Here is a 24,137-nt window from a genome sequence, read left to right as displayed (position 1 = left end):
TCCATACTGCCTGTTTTTCAAAGTTCCATGTTCTGTTTCTAGATGCTCTTAATTATTTTTTTAAAGCATAAAATACAGAGACTTTCCTGTTTCTCATGATAAACAGACTGGTCTGTAGTGCTTAGGCTTGATCCTTTTTGCAGATAGGAAAACCATTCATTGCTAGCCCATTGACTCTTCAATAATGCTTCTTTATATCTGTACGGGGCTTTTGCCCAAACTGTTGATTCTCCTGCTCCTCGGATGCTGCCTGACCTGCTGAGCTTTTCCAGCACCACTCTAATCTAGACTCTGATTTCCAGCATCTGCAGTCCTCACTTTCTCCTTCTTTATATTTATCCCTAATGTATTTGAGAATGCGTGGCTGCATGCTATCCAAACCTAAGCTTTAATCTTATTTATGTTTTGCTAATGTGTTAATTTTTTTTCCTTTCTCTGTTGCAACTGTATTAATACGAGGTTAATTGCAAATGTGGTCACTCTCGGTAGAAAGCAAGGCAGTTAGATACCATTTTTCTTGTAGAAGTCCTCAACTATCAAAGTCATAGATTCATACAGCATGGAAACAGACCCTTTGGTCTAACTGGTTACCTGCTTGTTAGTTTTGGTCAAAAACATGAAGGTTAAGTGGGGATATCATGGCCAAATTCAAAATCACCAGAGAAGAAGCAAGTACTGATAATTAAGATCCTTTTCTCCTATTATTAATACTTGAGTGAAGTGAGTAAACAGTGTTTGAGCAGATTAGATGCTAGGAATCTTACTGTGAGTAACTCACTTCCTGGCTCCCAAAGCCTCTCCACAATCTATAAAATACAGTTCAGGACTGCGATGGAATACACCACAAGATATCAGTAGTTGTTAATTATATAGAGTACATAATAAGTAAGTGTTGATCATCATTCAATTAATTTAATTGTTATTTCTCAGAAAACAGTTCATAATAAAGTCACTGTCTCACTAGAGACTTACAAACTTTAAGTTTGACAAATGGAAATGCCAACATTTTAACATATATCATAACATCCACAGTTTTTTTAGATTAATTCTTCAATGGACAATATTTTACTTTAAGCAACTTAATTTCAGGAGGCTTTTACAGCAACAAAAAATTTTGTTGATATTAATATCTTAGCTACAAAGTATTTCATTAGAAGCAATTCTGTTATTACGGATACCATTACTAATAGTATCCAAAGCAGCTCAAAATCATTAACTTGGTAATGTAGAATCACGTAATCAATATGAATACTCTTGCTACTGGCATACACATACCGCCAGCAAAAAATTAAAAACAGTATAATACATTGTGTACAAGTAAAAATGTTGAAATTTTGTCTTGGGCTCAAATGAAATTTCACAATTACCAACATTTTAATTTATTTTGTCTGAATTTTCTATTTCTTTCCTTTTTGCAATACTTTAAAAAAGATTGTGACTAGAAGTGAAAAAAATCATCTTGTGTTGACACCATCTATTTTCTGTAGTGTTAAAACCTAAAACATCTGTGGTAACCCCGTCTGCTAGAATAATAATCAGACATCTTGAGCTGATTAAGGACTTTGATATTTGTTAGTTTCAGTGTGGCTCCAATTCAATATAATGACAGCACAAAAACTGTTCCAAGTGTAATACTGGTTTTGAAATCTAACTCTCAAATATGAAAGAAAAAAAATATAAAAGCGTTGCAGAAGGAAATACATTTGTGAGAATACTCTGGATTGTTTGCTGCAGCTCTTACTGGGAAGCTTCCATTGGACCTGAATCACAAACAACCTTTGAATTTTAACTGCCCTTCACTAGTTTGTGCCATGTTGATCCGGAATATAACAGCTGGTGAACATAGATTTTTAAAAAAATATTTTTTCCCAATGTTTCTCTCAGCAGGCTGACTGTAACACAGTATTGCTGCATAACTCAACTGCCTTGCAATCCACAAAGGGATTGATGGAAGTTTGTTTATTTACTTATTGGATGTGGGTGTCACTGGTTGACCAGCATTTATTGCCCATCCCTAGATGCCCTGAACAAGGTGGTGGTGAACTGCTGCCTCGATCTGCTTGTTGCAAGTAGATCCACAATTCCAAGGGAGGGAATTCCAGGATTTTGACCCAGAAGCACTGAAGGAATGGTGTTATGTTTCCAAGTCAGGATGGTGAGTGGTTTAGAGGGGAACTTGCAGGTGCTGGTTTTCCCTTGCCCTTCTAGATGGAAGTGGTTGTGAGTTTGCAATGTACCGTCTCCGGGTCCTACAGGGTGCCTTGTCAATAATACACACTTCTGCTACTGAATGACTTCGGATGAATGGAAATAGAGAGGGAAGTTTTAGCAAGGAAAAGGCAATCATGCTGTTTAGTAGTATGTTAACGGATAATTTGGCTTCAATATTTGTAGGGAACCAGTTATAATTGTTTACTGTGTTTCCCACTCTGCTGTCGGCCAAATTCACATGCTGGCAGCTTGCCAGGTGGGAATACCAGCTGCAGTAGGCACAGTCAGAGACCCTTGAGAAGAATCCCACAGATGTTGAGCTGGTTGAAATCATGAAACAAGCTGGAGATTGGGATTTGAAGTAGGGGAGATTGAATATAGGACATCCAGAGATTATGGGGTTTGGTTGGGAGTTGTGGAGATTTGTGTTGGGGTGGGTGGTGTGGTTGCTGCAGCAGCAGTAAGGCAGGAGTGCAGTCAATAGAAGCTGAAACCCAAAGTTCTGTTTCAGGGATAGGAAGTTCCCCAAATGCACCTGCCTCACAATGTGTGCTGTAAAAACACTAGCTTCTTGATCTGAATCTTTGCACTGCTTTGTTTTGTGAGCATTAGAAACCTGGCAGTGGCAAGTGAAATCAGCCTTCTCTATATTGAACATGATAACAAAGTGACCTGCCATTCTGAGATGGGACAGCCACATATTTTGCTCCTGCTGTCAAACAAATATCAATAGGTGTATGTATAGTGAAATGAATGAATGATCTTTGTTGTCACACTTGTATTTGTCAAATGAGTACAGTGAAAAACTTATAATTTACCACTTACAGCACCATCGTAACTACAAAGGTACCGAGCTACAGCTTCTTCAGTTACAAGATTAGTTACAGTGTAACAATGTCACCAATACATGGTACCATCTTAGGTACAATCCTAAGTTACAGAATGGAGAGATGAAGAAATAAAAGCATTTTTGACCATAGGTCAGAAAAACAAGAAGCAAACTTTAAAAAGACAAACATCACAGACTCTGTCTATGCAGCCAACCAGTGCAGGGGGTCTCCAAGTGGTCAGACTGCTGGCTGCCATCACCCTCTGCACTGGGCTGCTGTCATAGTCTAGACTGGGCTACTGCCGTCACAAATGAGTGCATTGTTTAATTTTTAGGGTTTAATCCCCCTCCTTTGATTTCTTCCTATTTATTGTAGAGGAACGGGGCTAATAATCAAACCATTTGCAACTGTACTGTTTTGGCAGTATTCTAATTTATTTCATTGGCACACCTAGGTAACTTAGCTCTTGACAAAAAGCATGCGTGTACACTAGGAAATCATGCTATATCAATCTTTTGGTTTTCTAACCTTTTATGTAAATGAAAAAAAATCACCGACACAATTTTGTTTGTGAGAGTGACTTTATAGCCTGAATAGAATTATGGAAAATATATCTTTGTTTCCAACAAGATGACATTTACAGTTACTGGCAATACCAGAAAACACGTGATAAAAGATAACTTTAAAAGAAACAGAATATTCTGTGTGTACTCAGGAGGGCAGTCAGCATCCATGGAAAGAGAACATTTCAGCTTTGAATCTTTCATGGAAGAAATGTTTCAAATGTGGTTTCAAATGTGCTTCTAAATCAACGTACTGAATAGGAAAACTAACAACGGTGTAACTTATGAAGTGGAATGTAACAGTTAAGATGTGGTGGTTTCCTGCTAGTGCCACTGTGTTGGTTAATATCTCTACTGCATCTTGAAATAATGGCTACAATCACAAATTTAAAGCACTCCACATTAACAAATGTGCCTGAATTTTGTGGTACTTTCTCTTGCCAAGGTTTGACAATTGAGTTGCCACTTCAGACACCATAGGTCTCAATCATTCAATGTTCTGAAAACTCTGAACAGAGGAGTGACGCGGGGTGGGAGGTGGAATTGGAACCAGAGGCACTAATCTCAGGAAAGCATCAATAAGCCACCTTGACCTTTGATTGGATAAGACACTTAGTAGAGTCAAGAGGGAAGCCATTGATAGCTAGTCAGATGAAGGTACTTGCTGCATGCTGGATTCACCCTGGATTAATTTCACATGTCAGAGGGCCAATGCTAGCAAAGATTGCAGATGGATCAGAAGGCCTTCATAGATCTGTGTTCTATGCTGCAGCATTACCTCCAGTTTGTGGAACTCTTATATAATTCAATGCCCGTGCCTCACTGCAGCCTCAAACTTCTGCACAACTTTGTCCCAGGGTTCTACTGGGGACACGAGCAGCATTCTTCAGGCAGCCACTCATCGTGTTGGAAAGTTGTCATTGGACTGACAGAGATCCAGGTAGAAAGATTTGTGGGCCAGTGCAGGTTTCCCACAAGTACAGTTCATGATTACTTGTATCAATGTGGCAATTGGGGCTTCTTGGGACCGCCTTGTGTCATTTATCAAGCAAAAGGAGTGCCATTCCATTAACTTAACTGATATACAAAACCATGGATATAGCCTTCAGGCTGTGCTCAGTTCCCAGGAAGCACTCATGATGCTTATATATTAAACCAGATGTCACAACTCTTTACAGAAATAGATTCTTGGCAATCAGTGTTGGACTGGGAGGACAAAGTTAAAAATCACACAACACCATGTTATAGTCCAACAGGTTTATTTGGAAGCACTAGCTTTCGGAGCGCTGCTCCTTCATCAGATGGTTGTGGAGTATCATATCATAAGACTCAAAATTTATAGCAAAAGATTACCGTGTCATGCAACCGAAATGACATATTGAACTTAACAATCCAGGTTTGTTCAATATATCATTTCAGCTGCATGACACTGTAATCTTTTGCTATAAATTCTGTGTCTTATGATTATATGCTCCACAACCACCTGATGAAGGAGCAGCCCTCCAAAAGCTCGTGCTTCCAAATAAACCTGTTGGACTCTAACCTGGTATTGTGTGATTTTTAACTTTATCTGATTAATGCTGAGCTAATGAACTGGAGGTGTGAACTGTTGAATTGCAGCTGAAGAAGGGTGTAATAAATGACATGATTTAACACAAGCAGATAATCAGTTAGTTGAAATGAATTTCTGCCAGATTGCTTAAGTGAACTTTTTATAATATGCACAACTGAGGATATTCTGGATGTTCATTGTCTGTTGTGCAGTGCATAACCTTGTGACACAACGGGAGGAAGCCTAGCCTACAGCTGTGCTTGAGGACACACACGTCTCACCTGATGAGTATGAGGTTGAGGAGTAAGAGGAGGAGGAGGAGGAAACAAGGCAAGCAGGTCACTAGGTGTATCAGATACAAGAGCAATGGAGAGAGTGGAAGGGAGGTTGTTCCACTAGATCTTCCTGCTATCTTTGTCCATCTATATCTATTGTAACTCTTTATTCTCTTCGCCCTAATATGCTCGACTGACTTCCCTTTAAATGCATATATACCATTCGTTTCCACTGCTTCCTTTAGTAGCGAGCTCCATATTCTCACCATTCCTTGGTAAAGAGGTTTCTTCTGAATTCCCTGCTGCTTTTATTGGTGACCAACCTATATTGATGGACTCTAGTAGTGCACTTTCCCACAACAGTCTGACTGTAATCGCTTTATTAAAACATTTCATCATCCAAAAGACCTTCATTAGACCACTCCTCAACCTTATTTGTTCTCAGGAGGAACGAGACCAGTCTGTCAATCCTTCCCTAATATATATATTTCCACATATTTCTGCCATTATCCTTTATGAACTTCCTCCAATGCCTCTACATCTACTTTAAAAAGTGGTGACCAGAACTACATGCATTACTCTCGAATGTAATCCAACCAAGGTTTGAAAAGATTTTAGACTTTAGAATTTAGAATCCCTACAGTGTGGAAACAGGCCCTTGAGCCCAAAAAGTCCACACCAACCCTCCGAAGAATAACCCACCCAGACCCATATCCCTCCCCAAGTATCCTACATTTACCCCAGACTAATGCACCTAATCTATACACCTGAACACTATAGGCAATTTAGCTTGGCCAATTCATCTTCTACACTCAAATTTCAGGGACTCTCAGAATAATTATTTATCAATGCCCTTTGATAAGCTGCTCCATATTTGCAGCCCCACTGTGGAAATGATAATGTTCCACCTTAACTCATACTCTCTTACAAATTATTTTGTGGGAATTCACACAGTTAACTGGGAGACATTAACACCATACAAGATGTGAGAATAAAGGAAACAACACTCTTTATTCACACACGCGATCATATAAAGTGTGATTCCCTATGCCATCCTCATGTAGCCTCATGCTCTTTCTCATGTGTTTGTAATTGCTAGAAATCTCTGTTCAGGATTCCTTAGTCCTGAGGTGATCTTCCCCATTGATGGTTTCTGGAGATCCTCCTGCCCTTCCTGGAAAATCTGAGGAGAATCTGCAGGGATGCACTGCAAGTCGATGTAATTGCCCTTTGGCTGGTCAGAGCTGTTTGCCAACTACCTGCTCCCTGCTCTATGATCAGAAAAATATATAAAGATCTGGATACGTAGCCTGCTCAATGAGACTCAAGGTTCTGTAGAAGAAGAGCAAATTAAGGTTTGAACTCCATTCAGCACAAGGATTCCTTACTGCCTCTGCAAAACTGATTCTGCTGGCTTATAGTCTCTGCAGACAGGTCCAGATGGCACCTGAACCTTTGACCTCATGACTTCATGCTGGTTTCTGCACCCAACATATAACAGGATTCCTTTTGCATCTTTAACAAGTTAATTAGTCATTACTGTGTAATCAGGTCAGATCACTGTTCCCTCCACTGCTGATTGCTGGAGTTCCCAGCTCTTGATTGGTCAACGGATGGAATTTTCTCATCTGGGTCCTAATACCAGCAGAAGACCAATTAGTCACCTGACTGTGGAAGATTTGTCTGGCTTTCTTGTCTTCATTCACTATCCCTCTTCTAAACCCTCTCTCTTCAGGATTTGGCTTAGAAATGGGAACATTCTGCCCAACATGTTTTTGCAATGGAGATTATAGACCCAGAATAATATATCTAGTTCTCAGGAGAGCAGTGCTTAAATAGGTTACACATCTCTTTTGAAAGGAAAGCTTTTAATTTTATCATCTTATGAAACAAGATCTGAAATGAATACTTCTTTTAGGTGAGTAGAATCTGTTGCTGTCCAGGTCACTGCTACCCTGAATGTCTTTTCCTCCAGCTCCTTCCAGGTTGCTGCATGAATTTGCAATCTGTCCTCCCATTAAGCAGGTAATTGATGTATTTATTGCAGAAAACCCTTTTACTTTGGACATCTATAAGAAGCAGGGTAATGCTACAGGATTCACGTAGATTGTATGGTTGTTTGAAAGTCAAAATGTCATTGATGACATCCATGCAGCCTTGCGGGTTCCTATCCTTTGACACCCCAGCCTCAATAAATTATCCTTATTAACATCCAAGGTCTATGATCACCAGAGGCAAATGGCCAGATTGGGGGTGGGGGGGTGGAGGTGGTGGTGGTGGTGGTAGGATGTTTAGTCCCCAATGATCATGGAGACTTGCATACAATGCTTGCTGCTGGTTGGTGTGCTAATTTGATGCCTCCCTTCCCACTTGGACCACTTGCCTAGTCAGTTTTTAGATCCTTGGAGATGTCTGCAGTGGGAAGACCACCTGGAGGAGGATTCCAGCAGCAGGCCTTCCCTGATTGCCTGGCTTCAGCTGGAAATGCAGACTGTCATGTGGAGGGATTCACACTGAACAATGGTGGCCTGGCTGAGGAGTCTATTTTTATTTTATAAATTGGAGAGTGGGCAGCTCCACATTCTCACCTGAAAAGGCAATCTGCTGTTATGACGATGTTGCATTGTAAAAATTCGTTATCCTCCAAATGTTGTCCTTTCTTGATAAAAGAAAGGCAGGCTTATTGGGAGCCATTGCTATCTTCTCCACAATTGCATCATAAATTCTCTAAGGACTCTATGCTAGCGCAAAGACTCATGCAAATATGATAAGGCCAAATGTGATAGCTTGGCAATAACACTCCAGTATTTCTGACTCTCTGGCCCGTGCCACTTTTTTAGGGCCCTGCCACTGCGTGACTAAGTACTTATCTGTGCCAGATAATGTGCTGCTTATTCGGTTCAGTTAGTTTGATGCTTGGCAATTTAGAACAGAAACTGTTGGAGTGCACTCTCCAAGTAAGTTCAGTGTGGATGCAACTAAAAAGGCTTCAATGGTAACTTGCAAACAATTTTTGTAGGGCGAGCAGCATTATAGAATGTCCTATCGAAATAATATGGATTTCTATTGTCCTGGGCACTGGTTTGATTTGTCTTCACTTACACAACCCTTAGTTGATCAATCCATATTAAGATGATAACTCCATAAGAGATATGAGCAGGATTAGGCCACTCAGCACATAGAGTCTGTCCTGCCATTCAATCATGGCTGATATATTTCTCAACCCCATTCTCCTACCTTCTCCCCATACCCTTTGATTCCCCTCACTAATCAAGAACCTATCTATCTCTGGCTTAAAAACACTCAATAACCTGGCCTTCGCGGTTTTCTATGGCACTGAATTCCAAAGATTCACCACTCTCTGGCTGAAGATTTTTGTTCTTAACTCAGTTGTGAAGGGTCTTGCCTTCTCTCTTAGCCTGGGCCTGTGGGTCCAAGTCTCTTCTACTAGTGGGAACATCATCTTCATACCCACTGTATTGAAGACCGTCAGTATTCTGTAAGTTTCAAAGAGATCCCTCCTCATCCTTTTACACTTCATCAAGTGCAGATTCAGTGGCCTCAACTACTTCCTGTATACAAGCGTTTCATTCTTGGAATTATTCTTAGAAACCACCTTGGACCCCTCCAGTGCCAACTCACCCTTTTTTAAATAGGGGATCCAAAACTGCTCACAAAATTCTCAATGCGGTCTGACTAGAATCTTATCCAAAGATGTGCCGGTCAGGTGAATTGGCCCTGCTAAATTTCCCAAAGTATTAGGTGCATTAGTCAAGGGTTATTATAGGGTAGGGAAATGGATCCGGGTGGGTTACTCTTCGGAGGGTCGGTGTGGACTTGTTGGGCCGAAGGTCCTGTTTCCATACTGTAGGAAATCTAATCTAACCTTGTACAGCTTCAGAAATACACCCTTATTCTAGTGCTGTCAACATTAATACTAGCATTGCATTTGCCTTCTCTTTTTTATAGGTATTTTTATTGAAAGAAAAGGAAATTTTTAAACATTTTTTACAAAATTATGAAGTAATACAAGCAAGTATAAAAACCAATATAAAATTAAATAGATAAGAAAAAAAAGAAATAAATAATAACCAAAACACAAAAAAAGGGAAAAACCCAACTAACTACTAATCTATTCTACAAACAACCAAAACATAAAATAGAATATCATACATTACGAGCAAAAAATAACTGAATAATTAAATAACTAAGTCCATGCTCAAAATGGATTTACATCAAGTCATAATAAAACCTGTATTTATACGGGATTCCACCTCCCGGCCCCCCCCCCCCGGATCAGCCAGAACCACTACCACAGCCCGACAAAAGCCCTGGACAGTATGGCCGAAATATCTGTGTCGATATAGTTCAGAAAGGGCTGCCATATTTTATAGAATAATTCAGTTTTTTGGTGCACCATATTTATGAGGAAGTCAAGGGGAATATATTCCATGATTAATCTGTGCCAATTCGAAAGTCCTGGAGGACCCTCAGCTGCCCAATTCACTGGGATATTTTTCCATGCACAAAAGGAGAGAATGGAAAATAGTTTCCTCCCGTGCATGTCCAGGGAGGGCAAGTCTGAAAAGCCCAGGAGAAGAGATACTAATCCAATCTAATCTCCATACCTAAGATCTCTGTCAGGGCATGTGCTACTCTGTCCCAGTACCGACAGATCTTGTAACGTGTCCATAAACAGTGCGTGAGCGTGCCCGCTTCAACTTTGCATTTAGGACACATTGGGGATGGTCCTACCTTAAATTTTGCGAGATGTTCAGGTACTATATGAGCCCTATGGAGTATCTTTAATTAAATAGCTTGAGTTCTACTGCAAAAAGAGATCTTTCTGGCATTTTCCCTGATGTCCTTCCATATTTCTAAAGAGATTTCTAACCCCAATTCTTGGTTCCAAGTTTTAAACAATCGTTCCATGTCTTTCGATACCCCATTATATAATGAGTGATAAAGAGTACTGACCGAGGGTGGACCGATTGGCCATAGCACTCTTCTTTCCCTATCCAATTTGTAGGGACTGTCTAATAATGTGATTATAATCTCGTATTTGGAGATACCGAAAAAGGTCTCCATTAGGCAGTCCAAACTTCTGGTGCAACTGCTCAAAAGACATCATAACTTCTCCATCAAACAGGTCCCCCAAGCAAGAGATACCTCTGGACCTCCAGGTTTTAAATGTAGCATCTGTCAGCCCTGGCTGAAAACCTGATGCTCCCACTATAGGAGTATAAGGAGAGGTTTTCTGTAGGTTACCCTCATCTTGCTGCATTATCCTCCAGGCTTTAATTGTATTTAATACAATAGGGTGTTTGCAACAGTCCATAATAGCTCTCATCTTATCTAAAAATAAAAGATTGATGAGGGGACATTTTGCTTGGGAGGTCTCAATGTCTAACCAAATTGATTGTGGGTCACAAGAGACCCAATCAACTACATAAGATAAAAAAGAGCTCAACTGATATCTCCTAAAGTCTGGAAAATCCAGTCCTCCCTTCGCCTGTGGAAGCTGCAGCTTTTCTAATTTGATAAGGGGCCGTCCGTGATTCTAAATAAAGGAACCAAGCCAGCCGTGTAGCTTACGCATTGCCAGTCTCGGCAACGTTAGAGGGACCATTCTCATAGGATATAGGAGACGAGGCAGAATATTCATTTTAACTAGAGCTACTCTGCCTAACCAGGATATTGGGAGATCTCCCCAGTGTTGTAGGTCCTGCCTTATTTTCTCTAGTAGGTGCACAAAATTGGCTTTATACAGCTGACCAAATACTGGGGTGATAAAAAAACCTAAGTATAGAAAACCCTCCAGTGACCACCGAAAGGGAAAGCAAAATCCGTCTGATAAATTGGATAAACTAGAGAGACCACCCAATGGCATGGCCTCCGGTTTCATAAAATTGATTTTATAGCCTGAGAACATACTAAATAGATTGATAACTTGAATTAGGCGGGGCACAGATATCCAAGGATTACTTAAGAAAAGGAGGACATCATCTGCATAGAGAGTGATTTTATGCTACCCGAACCAACCCTCGGAGCCGCTGTGTTAGTGTCAGTACATGTAGCTTCTGCTAGTGGATCGATTACTAGCGTGAACAGTGAGAGAGGACATCCCTGACGACAGCCCCAACCAACACTGAAGCTATCCAAGCCTAAACCATTGGTGATCACAGCTGCTTTGGGGTCATTGTATAGTATTGAAACCCATTTAGAAATTACCTCTCCGACACCGAACTTTCCAGTGTATAAAAAAGATAGGACCATTCTACCCGATCGAATGCCTTCTCTGCATCCAAGGAGACAACTAGCCCCAGTATTCTTCCTTGTTGACAGGCTTGTATCATATTTAAGACGCTTCTAATATTGTTAGTTTATCTATGGCCCTTGATAAATCCCGTCTGGTCCTCTTTTATGATGTATGGTAAGACCCTCTCCAGTCTTAATGCTAATGTTTTAGAAAGGATTTTAAAATCCACATTTAGCAAGGATATTGGTCTATATGATGAACAATCTTCTGGGGTCTTTCCATTTTTAAGAATGAGAGAAATATTTGCTTCCCTCAACGAAAGTGGGAGGCAGCCCTGATTATGTGAGTAATTATACATGTCTACAAGTGGACCAGCCAGTTCCCCTATAAATTCTTTATAAAACTTCAACTGGAATCCATCTAGTCCAGGCACTTTGCCACTCTGAAGCTGTCTAATTGCATCGAGTACTTCCTGGGTTGTCAGGGGAGCATTCAGGATCTACACCTGCTCCGAGGTTAAGTCTGGAAAGGCCAAGTTTTTAAAGAAGGACTCCATTTTCTCAGTTCTATCCTCACAGTCCTGCGATTTATACTGTTCAAAATAGAACTTTCTAAAGGCTGTATTGATTCTTTTACAATCACAAGTCAAAGTACTAGCACTTTCTCTAATGGACATAATAATTTGAGGGGCCTTTTTCTCCCTAGCAAGATACACTAGGTATCTGCCTGGCTTGTCGCCATGTTCATATAATCTTTGCTTTGCAAATAATATTTCCCTCTTTGCTGTTTGGATAAGTGCGGTATTCAAGGCTGTCCTAAGGGCTGTGATCCTTTGTAGCTTAGTAATAGAGGGCCTATCAATATACACTACCTCAGCTGCTTTCCAGCGACCCTCGAGCAGGCGCAGTTGTTCTCCCTTTTGTCTTTTCTGGGTCACACAATATGAGATGACCAAACCTCACGCACCAGCCTTAATGGTCTGCCACATTATTGACGTGTTATTGGCCGCACCTGAATTAGTTTCCACACAGGTTTTGAATTCCTGAGAAAAATATTTTATAAATTTGCTAGTCTTCATTAAAAAGGAATCCATACACCAAGGGGTCTGTCCCATCGTCCCTAGTCTTTACTTCCATATATACTGCGGCATGATCAGAGATTGCTATATTACGTATTTTACAGGATAATATGGAATTCACAAGGTTCGAGGGAGCAAAGAATATATCAATTCTAGTACGACACTTGTGTGGGTTAGAGTAGAAAGTAAAGTCTCTGCCCTGGGGGTGAAGGCACCTCCACACATCTACTAGCCCTAGCTCCTTACTAAGATCCACCAATTGAGCTATACCCATAGTACGCTTAGGTATCCTATCTGTTTCTGAGTCCATAATACAATTAAAATCTCCTCCTATAATTGTATGGCGGGGCCCCAAAAGCCATCAACTTAGAGAATGCTTCCATTACAAATTTGAAGGGGTGCGCCGGGGGGCGATAAATATTCAAAATCCCGTACTCCTCTCCATATGTTAGGGCTTTGATCAGTATATACCGCCCAGACTCAGCTTTTATCTGGCTTAAGATTTGGAAAGAAAGATTCTTCCGAATGAGAATGACTACTCCCCTACTTTTGGAACTGAAAGATGAGAAAGAAGCCTGATTGAACCCACCCTGTTACAACTTTAAGTGCTCTTTGTAAAGTAAATGTGTCTCCTGTAAAAGAGCTATGTCAACCCTTTCTTTTTTTGAGATTTGACAATATCTTCTTCCTTTTGATTTGTGAATTACTCCCCTTGACATTCCAAGTGCACCACCTAAGCAAATAGCTAGCCATGATGGTCCAGGCCAGCCTGAGATCCCTCAGGAGGAAGAACCCCACTCAAAACACCTTGAATAAAGATCATAGAAAATTCACAAAAGCAAAAATTCTTTAAGACATTTATACCAACACATTAAAAACTATTCCTCAGTAAAAACAAAAAAAAAATGTAAAACACATTTAAAAGGAGACTTTCCCCCTTGCTCCCAGGGGGCATAACTACCTATCAATAGCCCCACTATAACCTCTCCTAACTAGTGCCCTACCCTCAGCCCAGGCATTATAGAATGGGATAGACAAATTCGAGTGTTCTATGAAACCAAAGTTAAAAGTGAGTGACCCCCCCCAACCCGACACCAACACATAGGTGCATTTAGCAAGCATAATACAAAATATAAATATATAAAACTACAGAGTTACAATTCTAGCAAGTATCAGATAACTAAGTAAAATGTCAGGAGAAGAAAACCCCTTTCTAAAAAAATAGGTAGAACAAAACCCCCTTCTCATACAAATCGAATAAGCCGCACGGCCGGAAAACAAAACAAATAGAGAGTAACAAATAAGACCCCTAGGAAAGATAATGGGAAAAGAAAGATGAAGAAGGAGAAAAAAGGGGTAAACCGGGGTGGGGGACAAAAAAAAGTTATCCATATGGTTTAAGTTCCATAGTCACCATTTAAGAGAGTCTAAGAATTCTGTAGCATTTTCCGGTGATCCAAAGTTATATACGGATCCTTCGTGGCTAAAGTGCAGCATTGCCGGGTACCACAAGGAGTATTGGATATTTAGGTCTCTTAGACGCTTCTTCGCCTCATCGAATGCCCTCCTCTTGCAGACCTCAGCTGGAGAAAAATCCTGGAATAACATTATCCTGGCACCCTTGTGCATCATGGCCTGGGAATCATGCCCCAGGCCTCTGGAGGCTTCCAGGAGCATCTACTTCTCTCTATAACATTGGAGCCGGAACAGAACTGGGTGGGGGCGCTGGTCTGACCCAGACCTGCGTACAGCAATCCGTTGGGCACACTGCACCCGCACCTGGTCTGGTCCCGACTCCAACTTTAATATCTGAGGGAACCATTGCTCCAGAAAGTCTACAAGCTGGCCTTCCTCTTCCCATTCAGGAAGGTCCAGCAACCGAATATTTTTTCGACGACCCCGATTATCGAGGTCGTCGATGTGCTCCTGCAAGGTCCAGACTCGCTGCTCGAGAGCTCGGACCCGGTCCATGGCTGACTCAACAGCAGTCTCTGAGGTCGTGGCCTTTAGCTTCGCCCCTCCGACACGCTGTTCAAACATCTTGATTTCTCGGTCGTGCTTCGGCAGGTAAGTCCCCCGAAGCAGCCGCAGACTCCTCTGCTACTGCGGAAAGGGGTGGGAGAGGGATCCCTGTCTGTTACGAACTGCGGGAATTTTTGCCCTTAGTCATTTTATTAACAAGACCAAACTGTCCAAGTTTGATGTAAAATGACTATCTCAGCTGGGCAAAAACTATTTTAAATGATTTAAGAGGTGTGGTAAGGCGGGTGCCTCACTTTGCCTGAGTCTTAGGCAGAGCACAATAGACTCAGACTTGCTGGGTCACCGCCATCTTAGATCTCCTCTGCATTTGCCTTCTTAACTGCCAACTGAACCTGCATGTTAACCTTATGAGAATTCTGATCTAGGACACCGCAGTCTATTTATTCTTCAGATTTCTGAATTCTTTCCCCATTTAGAAAATGTACACCTCTGTTCTTCCTCTCAAAGTACATAATCTCACACCTTCTCACATTGTATTCGATCTGCCACTTCTTTGCCCACTCTTCTAGCCTATCCAGTCCTTCTGCAGCCTCCCCACTTCCTCAACAGTATCTGTTCCTCTTAGCTGTTTTTGTGTCACCTGCAAACTTAGTATCAGTGCCTTCAGTTCCTTTATCCAGATTGTTATAGGTTAAGCTCCTATGAGGTTTGGGACTTGGGTAAGGGCAGCATGATGGCTCAGTGGTTAGCATTGCTACCTCACAGGACTAGGTACCCAAGATTGGTTCCATCCTCGGGCAACTGTCTGTGTGGAGTTTATATGTTTTCCCCGTGTCTGCATGGTTTCCTCCACCAGTCTAAAGATGTGCCGGTTAGGTGGATTGGCCACGCTAAATTGCCCATAATGTCCAGTGATGTGCAAGGTATGTGTATTAGCCATGGGAAAAACAGGGTTACAGGGCTAGATTGGGTGGGGGGGGGGGGTGGGGGGGGGGGGGGGGGGGGGGTGGTAATGGTTAGTCTGGGTGGGATGCTCTTCAGAGGGTCGGTGTGGACTTGATGGGCCCAATGTTGGGATTCTATGATTCCTAGGTCCTGCACTGCTGCAAAACTACTTTCTACTTCCTACTGTCTCTATTCATAGTGGGCAGCATCAAGGTCTTTGCCTAGCAAGTGACTATTGTCTGACCCTCAGATGTTTCAGCAAGCTGTATTTGCTCTACTAATCTCAGTAATACAGTAGTTTATTCCATTCTGTCTTTGCAGTCTTGATAACATGTCACTGTTGATTTCAGTGTTTTATCATTATGTCACTAACATACTTGTTCTCATTATGAGATATACCTCTTACTACACAATAATGGTAAAAGTTCTCACGCAGCATTGTTTCTTCCCTTCCCCAGTTCCCCCTCCCATGCCAGCACATCCATTCTATATTCTTTACTGCCAGAGCCTCATAGCCTCTGAGTACTCAATATTGCACCAGCTTAATTCTCTCAAATTGTACCAGAGTGCCATATGGGATGGGCTGCTCATCAGTTTTATGTAAATGAGAACTAAGCGTCAAAACGACTGCAACATTTTTCTGTCAGGGCTGGCACTGGCCTTGTGGAAGCGAAGCCTCGGCCTGCCCAAAATTGAGGGGCAGGATGTTTTGTCCCTGATGATTATGGAGGCTTTCATATATCACAATGCTTGTGACTGGTGGGTATGTGAATTGGCACCTTACTTTTCCCTTGGGCCACTTGGAGGTGTCTGGTGTGGGCAAATTGCCTGGAGGGTGCCTTCCAGCACTAGGCCTGACCTGTTTGCCTGGCTTCAGCTGGAGAAGCTGGCTGGTTTGTGGCGGGATTCACACATTGGTCAGACTGTAGAATCTATTCTTATTTTGTAAATTGGAGAATGGGCAACTTCACATTCTCACCTGAAAAGGCAATCTGCTGTTTCTTCTGGGGTGGAAAGCCTCCTACTGATCCTGCAGCCTCAAGAGCCTATCCTCCATCTTTGAGGTAGAAAACCCATCCTCTAGCCAATAATAGGCTGTTCAGAGAAAGCCCCAGCAGAGTGAATAATCCCCAGAGAGTGCACGGCTGTCACCTCCATTTGACAATGAATATTAGCTTCCAGACTCAAAAAGCACAATCCTGTCCCTGCACCTGATTGACTCAAATATTATATCCATGAGAAAGTGAATTACTTTGTTTGTTGTTTAGATCTCTTATATCTCTAGGATTTTTTAAATTTTAAACTTATTAGAACATCTGTAAAATTCTCAAGTTTCAAAATCAGGTGGAGTCATTAAAACTACATTTTTATTAATTTATAATTTCTTAACTATTTTTGCCTTTTCTAGGCATCAGTGGGTTTGAGCATTTCCAATCTCAGTGAGATACAGGGCAAAGAGACATCAATTACTGACAGTTCAACGCAAGCATCAACTTTATCCCGGACAGTGTCTGCAACCCGATCTGAAAAGGTAAACATGTTGTGGATCAGGTTATCTATTGAAGTATCAAACAGCAAGTTTTAAGTTAATGCTGAACTGAGCATTAAATATCCTGAAGGTTACTGCTGTACTGATTCAGGTGTATCGTATTATTCTCCTCTGTACGTCACTTCAAAGGATCTGTTTCAGTTATTTTAGAAATGTAAAATGAGCTAAAATAGGAACTTGAATAAAGCTTTTAGTTAGCCAACAAATAATTAAAACTCACCTTTACTTTAAAATGATCAAGGTGAGCATAAAATGCTAGAAATCCAGTGCAGGTCGTTCAATGTCTGCTATGACAAAAGCAAGCTATGGTGTGCCTGGTACATGTTACACCAGTTTTCAGAAATGAAGATTGAAAGAGATACTTTTGTGAGGTCAAAAATTGAGGGGAAAGGGGGGAGAGGAGAGGAAACGAAGGTGGAGGAGAGGATCATGGATTCACTAGTGCGCTTGAGCTTTTTTCTCATCTTTTTATTTGTCACAAATTTCTAAAGCTTCTATCTTATTCCCTCCTGTTTACTTTCACCTCTGCTTTATTCCTTAATTTCAGTTATCTTTTTATATCTTTGCGTTAGGTCAATGGCAGTGATAAATTATAACACTGAGTGTAGTGTACAACAGGGATTCAAAGTCAACTTTTCCACCCTCACCACAGAACCCCCTCGGCAGTGTTTCTTATTATTCACTCAAGGGATGTGAGCATCTCTGGCTAGGTCAGCATTTATTGCCCATCTCTAATTGCCTAGACATAAGTAAAGAGTCAATTGCATTACTGTGATTGTGAAGTCACATGTAGGCGAAACCAGATGAGGATGGCAGTCTCCTTCCCTAAAGGATGTTAGTGAACCAGATGGGTTTTTTTTCCTGACAGTCACCAATGGCTCTATGGTCATCATTAATTCCAGCTTCTTTATTGAATTCAAATTCCACTATCTGCCATGCTGCGATTTGAACCCAGATTCATTAGCTGAGTTTCTGGATTAATAGTCTAATGATGATACGATTAAAGCCATTGTCTCTCCACAATGTTCAAGAAAAGGTTGATCAAGATATTGTGAAGTATGTGGAATTCCTTAGGTCCTGGACTACTTTGATTACCATGAAGGCCTGTTAAGAACCCTTGAACTACTCAACAGGTGGTAAAGCAGCCTCAATGACAGAACAGCTGGAAGATGTGCCTTTTGGAGAATCTTAATGGCTGTTCTGTCAGATGAAGGCTGCAACAGAACCAAACACCCCAATTGCTAGTTTCCTTTCCATCAATCAAGGATTTGTTCTGTCAAGATACATGCAGAAGCTGGTGTGCAATGGTTTCTCAATGCTAAAAGATGTCAACCACAGGCATCTTTCTTTCCAAACTAATCCTCTGAGTCACTGGTGACTGGCAAGTGGAGATGGAAGAAAGATTACGTTGCCTGAAAGCTCCTATTAATGCTGTGCTACAGAAGCAGCAGTTTTAAAATGGTGGGCTGATACTTAGACAGAACAGTGGTGCCTTTCAGTAGGTGTAACTGTGGCTAAGTAGCTCTCTTTGGATTACCTCTGCTCATCTTGATTTTAAAAATCACAAGAGGAGGTTATAGGCCAACAAGTTTATTTGGAAGCACTAGTTTTCAGAGCACTGCTCCTTTATCAGGTACCTGAAGGAGTAGTGCTCCGAAAGCTCGTGCTTCCAAATAAACCTGTTGGACTATAACCCGGTGTTGAGTAATTTTTAACTTCGTCCACCCGAGTCCAACATCGGCTCCTCCACATCTCGATTTTGGGAAGGGTGCCCCAAACATAATGTTTCACCACTATCGACTGGATAGTCATGTCCAGAGGGATCACTTTAAGATCATAACAAATAGGAACAGGAGTAGACTATTTGGCCCCTTGAGCATGCTCCACCATTCAATAGGATCACGGCTGATCCAACATTCTTCATGTCCATTTTTCTGAATTTCTCAATAAGCCTTGATTCCCCTACTTATTAAGAACCTATCTCAGCCTGAAAGATATACAAGGATTCTGCCCTCACAGGTCTCTGTGGCAAAGAGTTCCAAGCTCCACTCTGAGACAACAATTTCCTCCTTATCTCAGTCATAAATTAGCACCCCTTTATTCTGAGACTATGCCCTCTGGTCATAAACTCTCATGAGGGAAAAGTTCCTTCAGCATTATTCTGTCAAGCCCTTTAAGAATCCTGTATGTCCCAACAAGATCACCTCTGTTTCTTCTAAACTCTAGTTAGTAGTGTTTTAGCCTTTGCCCATAACTCAATTGCTCCATAACAGGGATTATCCCAGTGAACTTTCTCTGAACTGCTTCCAATGGAATGATATCTTTCCCCAAGTAAGGGGACCAAAGCTGTTCAAAGTCCTCTAGAAGTAGTCTTACCAGCATCTTGTACAGTAGCAGTCAGACTTCCCTACACTTATACTCCAAGCCCCTTGCAATAAGGGCCAATATTCCATTTGCCTTCCTAATTACCTCCTGCACCTGTGGTGGAAATGTCCAATTGGAACAAGTAGCGATGTTTTGGACCTAGACCATTAGGACACTCATGGACACATTTGCAAATGGACACACAGAACATCACACTGCACTTGTTGCCAAGGAAATCTGGCAATGTGACTCCAATATCATTGCACTGGCAGTGGAGAAGATCCTGTGCTTTTCCAGCACCACACTCTCAACTCTAATGTCTAGCATCTGCCGTCCTCACTTTCAGCTAGTGAAGAAGAGCAACTCAAGGAACACCTCGGTTGGTGTTCTTCCTTCTGGGAAGAAAAATCAGAAGAACTCAGAGCTCATAGAATTGGATCTGCCATTAAGAATGAACTTGTCAAACAGCTTCATGAATTATCTCTTGGAAACAATGAGCACCTCATGACTCTTCTCAAACTGACCTAAAACAAGTATGTGTTGGGTACACGTACCCCAATCCTAGCCACCAGTGACCAAACCATGGAAGGTTCTTTGCCAAAGTTGGATCTTTGAGCCTCTGAGGGAAGGTGAGGTTTATTCTTATTGAAGATGTCAATGCTACAGCAGGAAGAGATTCCAATCTCTGGAATAGAACCATAAGCAAGAAAAGAAATGCCAGTGTATTCTTCTGCTTATCAGATGTACAGAACATCAGCTCATTGTCATCAAGACCTTTCAGAGTTTTGTCAGAAAAGCAGTACAAAATGTTATGGCAACACCTATGGTCCAAATACTAAGAGCTGATTGATTACATCATCATCAGAGCCCATAATCACAAAGACACATGCACTACCAGAGCAATGACAGGAGCTCACGCCAGTTCGTAAACTTGATTTATTAATTCAATCACTTCCATCAAGCTGTCTCCCAGACAATAGAGACAACACAGATCTATGAAAATTCAATATCAAATCTCTTGAAGAAACTACTCACAAGAGACCAGTAACAGAAATATCTTGGAGCAAAGCTTTCAAACACCAGTCAAGAACAGAAGAGTGCACATAGCTTGGGATGTCTTTAATTCCAAAATCTTTAATGCCCACAAAGAGACACTTGATTTTTTTTTGTCAGGAAACATCATGACTGGCTTGATGAAAGTGATTAGAGTACCAATGAACTGCTTTGATTATAAGTACAAGACTTTATTTCTTGGCTTTGTGGAATGGCAAAAACTCAAAAGAAAACAAACTGGCTTACCAACAAACAAAGGCGAGGTACAAAGGAGCACCAAGGCATAAATACCAAGAGCGTGGAAAACACACCAAAGGACATTCAACATTTTAATATCATAAATGAAATCCAAGTACTTGAGGACCAGCTTAATTGATGCCTAAGGATAAGAGAAGGGAAGTTGTCAAAATCCTTTGGAGGAAGCTCAACTCCATCTCACAACACCCATTTAGAGACAAGCTCAGACCTTGGCCAACATCTAAGGAGGTGATGAAAATTATCATGAGCTGAAGAGTAACAAAAGAGTAGGAGTTAATGGAATGTTTAGTGAAATCTTTAAGCACTAGGAAGAGTGACTAACATCACTGTAACACACAGGCTCCTTACCAGTTTGAGATTAAGTGTCATGAGGTGCTTCAAGAACTCATCCTACTGTTCTAAATTGAAGAGGAAATTCCAACTGGTCCCAAGGATGTGAGTGTCTTCATCACAGGGAACAAATCCAACTGTCAGGATTACAGAGATGTTTCCCTGCTTTCCAGTGCAAGAACAATAATTATAAGAATCCTTCTGAATCAACTCAACACATTTCTGAAGAATTACCCTCCAATTTTCAAAGTGGGATTAGGCTGACAAGGGCATTATTTCCAAAGCTTGCCAAGTATAAGAAAAATGTTACTTTGTTGCTTTGACTCGACAAAGTCTTTTAATCCTGTAGGTCACGTTGCAGTTTGAAAATTTTGTTGAAGTATGGATGTTCCCCAAAATTTGTCACAATCCTTTGCCTACTTCATGGTGATATGCAATAAGTTATCTTGAATAATATTTTAAATAATTATCTTTAACAATGGATCCTTCATAGACCCCTTTGAGATTAGGACAGGAGTCAAACAAAGTTATATCATTGCCTTACATTTTTATTTGATCTTTGTAGCTGTCACTCTCAATTTGAATACAGACAAGCTTTCTGCTGGAATGCATTTTATTTATTGAATGGACAGCAAACCGTTTAACCTCAGACGACTCCAATCAAAAACTAAGACCAAACCCTTGAACTCTAACATGATGCTGTTGCTATAATTGTTGTGTTAGAAATGGATTGTTAGATAGTTATTCATGTATTTACTGAGGTACATAAGAAGAAGGGACTTGCACACAACATTGAGAAAACCATAGTCCTCCATCAGCAAACTGCAAATACACATGCCTCAGCCTAATTAGTTAGAATTCCAGATGGAATACATGGAACATTTGGAATACTTCAAATATCTTTAACAGAACATTGCCATTGTCAAAGAAACCCAGCATTGCCTAAGACCACTTCTGCAACTACACTGGCACCATCCCTCACCTCTTTCTAGGCTATATTGATGATTGCATCATCAAGGAGGTTGAGCAGTTCATCAACTTTGCCAACACCCCACCGTCAAATTCACCTGGACCGTGTCTGACATCTCCCACTCCTTCGTGGACCTGTCCCTCCCCATCTCCGGAAACTGACTCACCACTGACATCCATTTCAAACCCACTGACTCCTGCAACTACCTCACCTACCCTCCTGCAAAAATGCTATCCCATACTCTCAATTTCTCCACCTCTGCCACATTTGCTCCCAGGATGAGGAATTCTACTCCAGGAAATCCCAGAGTCCTCCTACTTTAAGGACCATAGTTTCCTCTCCTCAGTAATTACAGATGCCTTCAACCACATCTCCATTTCCCACACTTCTACCCTCAAACCCCCTTCTCCCCAACAACAGTAATGAGAGAGTCCCCTTAGTCCTCATGACCCACCCCATCAACCTTTCCATGCAATGCATCATCCTCCGACATTTCTGCCAGCTACAATCAGATTCCACCACCAAAGATATTTATTTCCCAACCCATGTCCACTTTCCCGAAGGACCATTCATTCCTCAACTCCCTTATCAACTCTACACTCCCCACCAACTTCACCACACCCAGTAACTTTTCCTGCAACCGCAAGAGGTGCAACATGTGTCCCTACACCTCCCCTCTTGCCTCCGACCAAGGCTCTAAACAATTCTTCCAGATTCAGCAGAGATTCACCTGCATTTCATCCAACCTGATCTATTGTATCTGCTGCTCCCAATGTGGTCTCTTCTATATTGGGGAGACCAAATGCGGACACAGGGACACATTCGCGGAGCATCTGCACTCTGCACGCATCAACCAACCTGACCTTCCAGTTGTTATCCATTTTAATTCCCCGTCCCCTAATGACATGTCCATCCTTGGCCCCCTCCATGGAGGAACAGCTCCTGATATTTTACTTGGGGAGTTTACAGCCCAATGACCTCAATATTGACTTCATCAGCTTCAAAATCCCTCTACCCCCAGCCTTATCTCATGTCCAGCCCTTCCCTTCCTCCTTCCTGACCTGACCTAACCTGTCTATCTTCCTACTCGCCCATTCGCTCCACTCTTCCCACTGACCAATCACAATAGTCCCCTACCTGCATCCACTTATCACCACCCCACCTCCCCTTCACCAGCCCCATCCCCTTCTCTCTATTTACATCTGGGATCTCCTCCCTCTACCCAGTGTTGACGAAGGGTTCTGCCCCGAAACATTGACTTTCCTGCTCCTCGGATGCTGTTTGACCAGCTGTGTTTTTCCATCTGTACATCTATTGACTTTGGCTTCCAGCATGTGTGTTCCTTACTGTCTCCATTTCCTAAAACCTGCTGGTGAAGCCATTGGTTACCTGAGGATGTGAATGTTTGAAGATTCCAACATAAAACTGAAACCAAGCTCTTGGTTTACCGTATGATGGTAATACCCACCTTACTGTATGTGACTAAAGTATGGACGTTGGATTAGCCATTCCGTTGAATGTCAGACACCATGTTCTCAAAACAATTTGTCTTCTTCACAGTAAGTCAGGGCAAATGCACCACAGCAAGACAGAAAAAAAAATTCAAGGATATGCCAACAGGAAGAAATGCAATATCACCCTGGACTGAACCAGATGGAGGCAGATTCTGTAGGAAGATTTCCAGCATTTTGAAACTGAAAAATGGCACTTTTGAGAGGAAAGGTGCAAGAGTCAAAATGGATAAGACATGACATGAGCTAATAATATGCAATCAGTCAGCCCACAACAAATGCCTAACATGCCATAAACTTTGCAAATTGTGAATCAATCTCATGAGTCACCTTTGAACTTGTGAAATACAATCATTTGTGTGTGTGAATTAGGAACAGGAGTAGACCACTCAGCCCTGGAGCCTGC

The 24,137-nt window shown here is 41.5% G+C and overlaps 1 protein-coding gene across 4 annotated transcripts in view; it reads left to right on the top strand.

Annotated features, from left to right (window-relative positions):
* Positions 1–24,137, top strand: part of creb5b (cAMP responsive element binding protein 5b) — a 477,031-nt gene that overhangs the window by 109,470 nt on the left and 343,424 nt on the right. For all 4 annotated transcript variants that reach the window (XM_072575045.1, XM_072575042.1, XM_072575044.1 and 1 more), the window contains one exon: positions 17,105–17,227. In XM_072575045.1, coding sequence (XP_072431146.1) covers positions 17,105–17,227 — 123 coding nt within the window. The remainder of the gene's footprint in view (positions 1–17,104; positions 17,228–24,137) is intronic.

Source organism: Chiloscyllium punctatum, chromosome 8 (assembly GCF_047496795.1).
Source record: "Chiloscyllium punctatum isolate Juve2018m chromosome 8, sChiPun1.3, whole genome shotgun sequence".
Classification (NCBI taxonomy): domain Eukaryota; kingdom Metazoa; phylum Chordata; class Chondrichthyes; order Orectolobiformes; family Hemiscylliidae; genus Chiloscyllium; species Chiloscyllium punctatum.
Note: the sequence above shows the minus strand (reverse complement) of the source record. Positions and strands in the feature narration are given on the sequence as shown.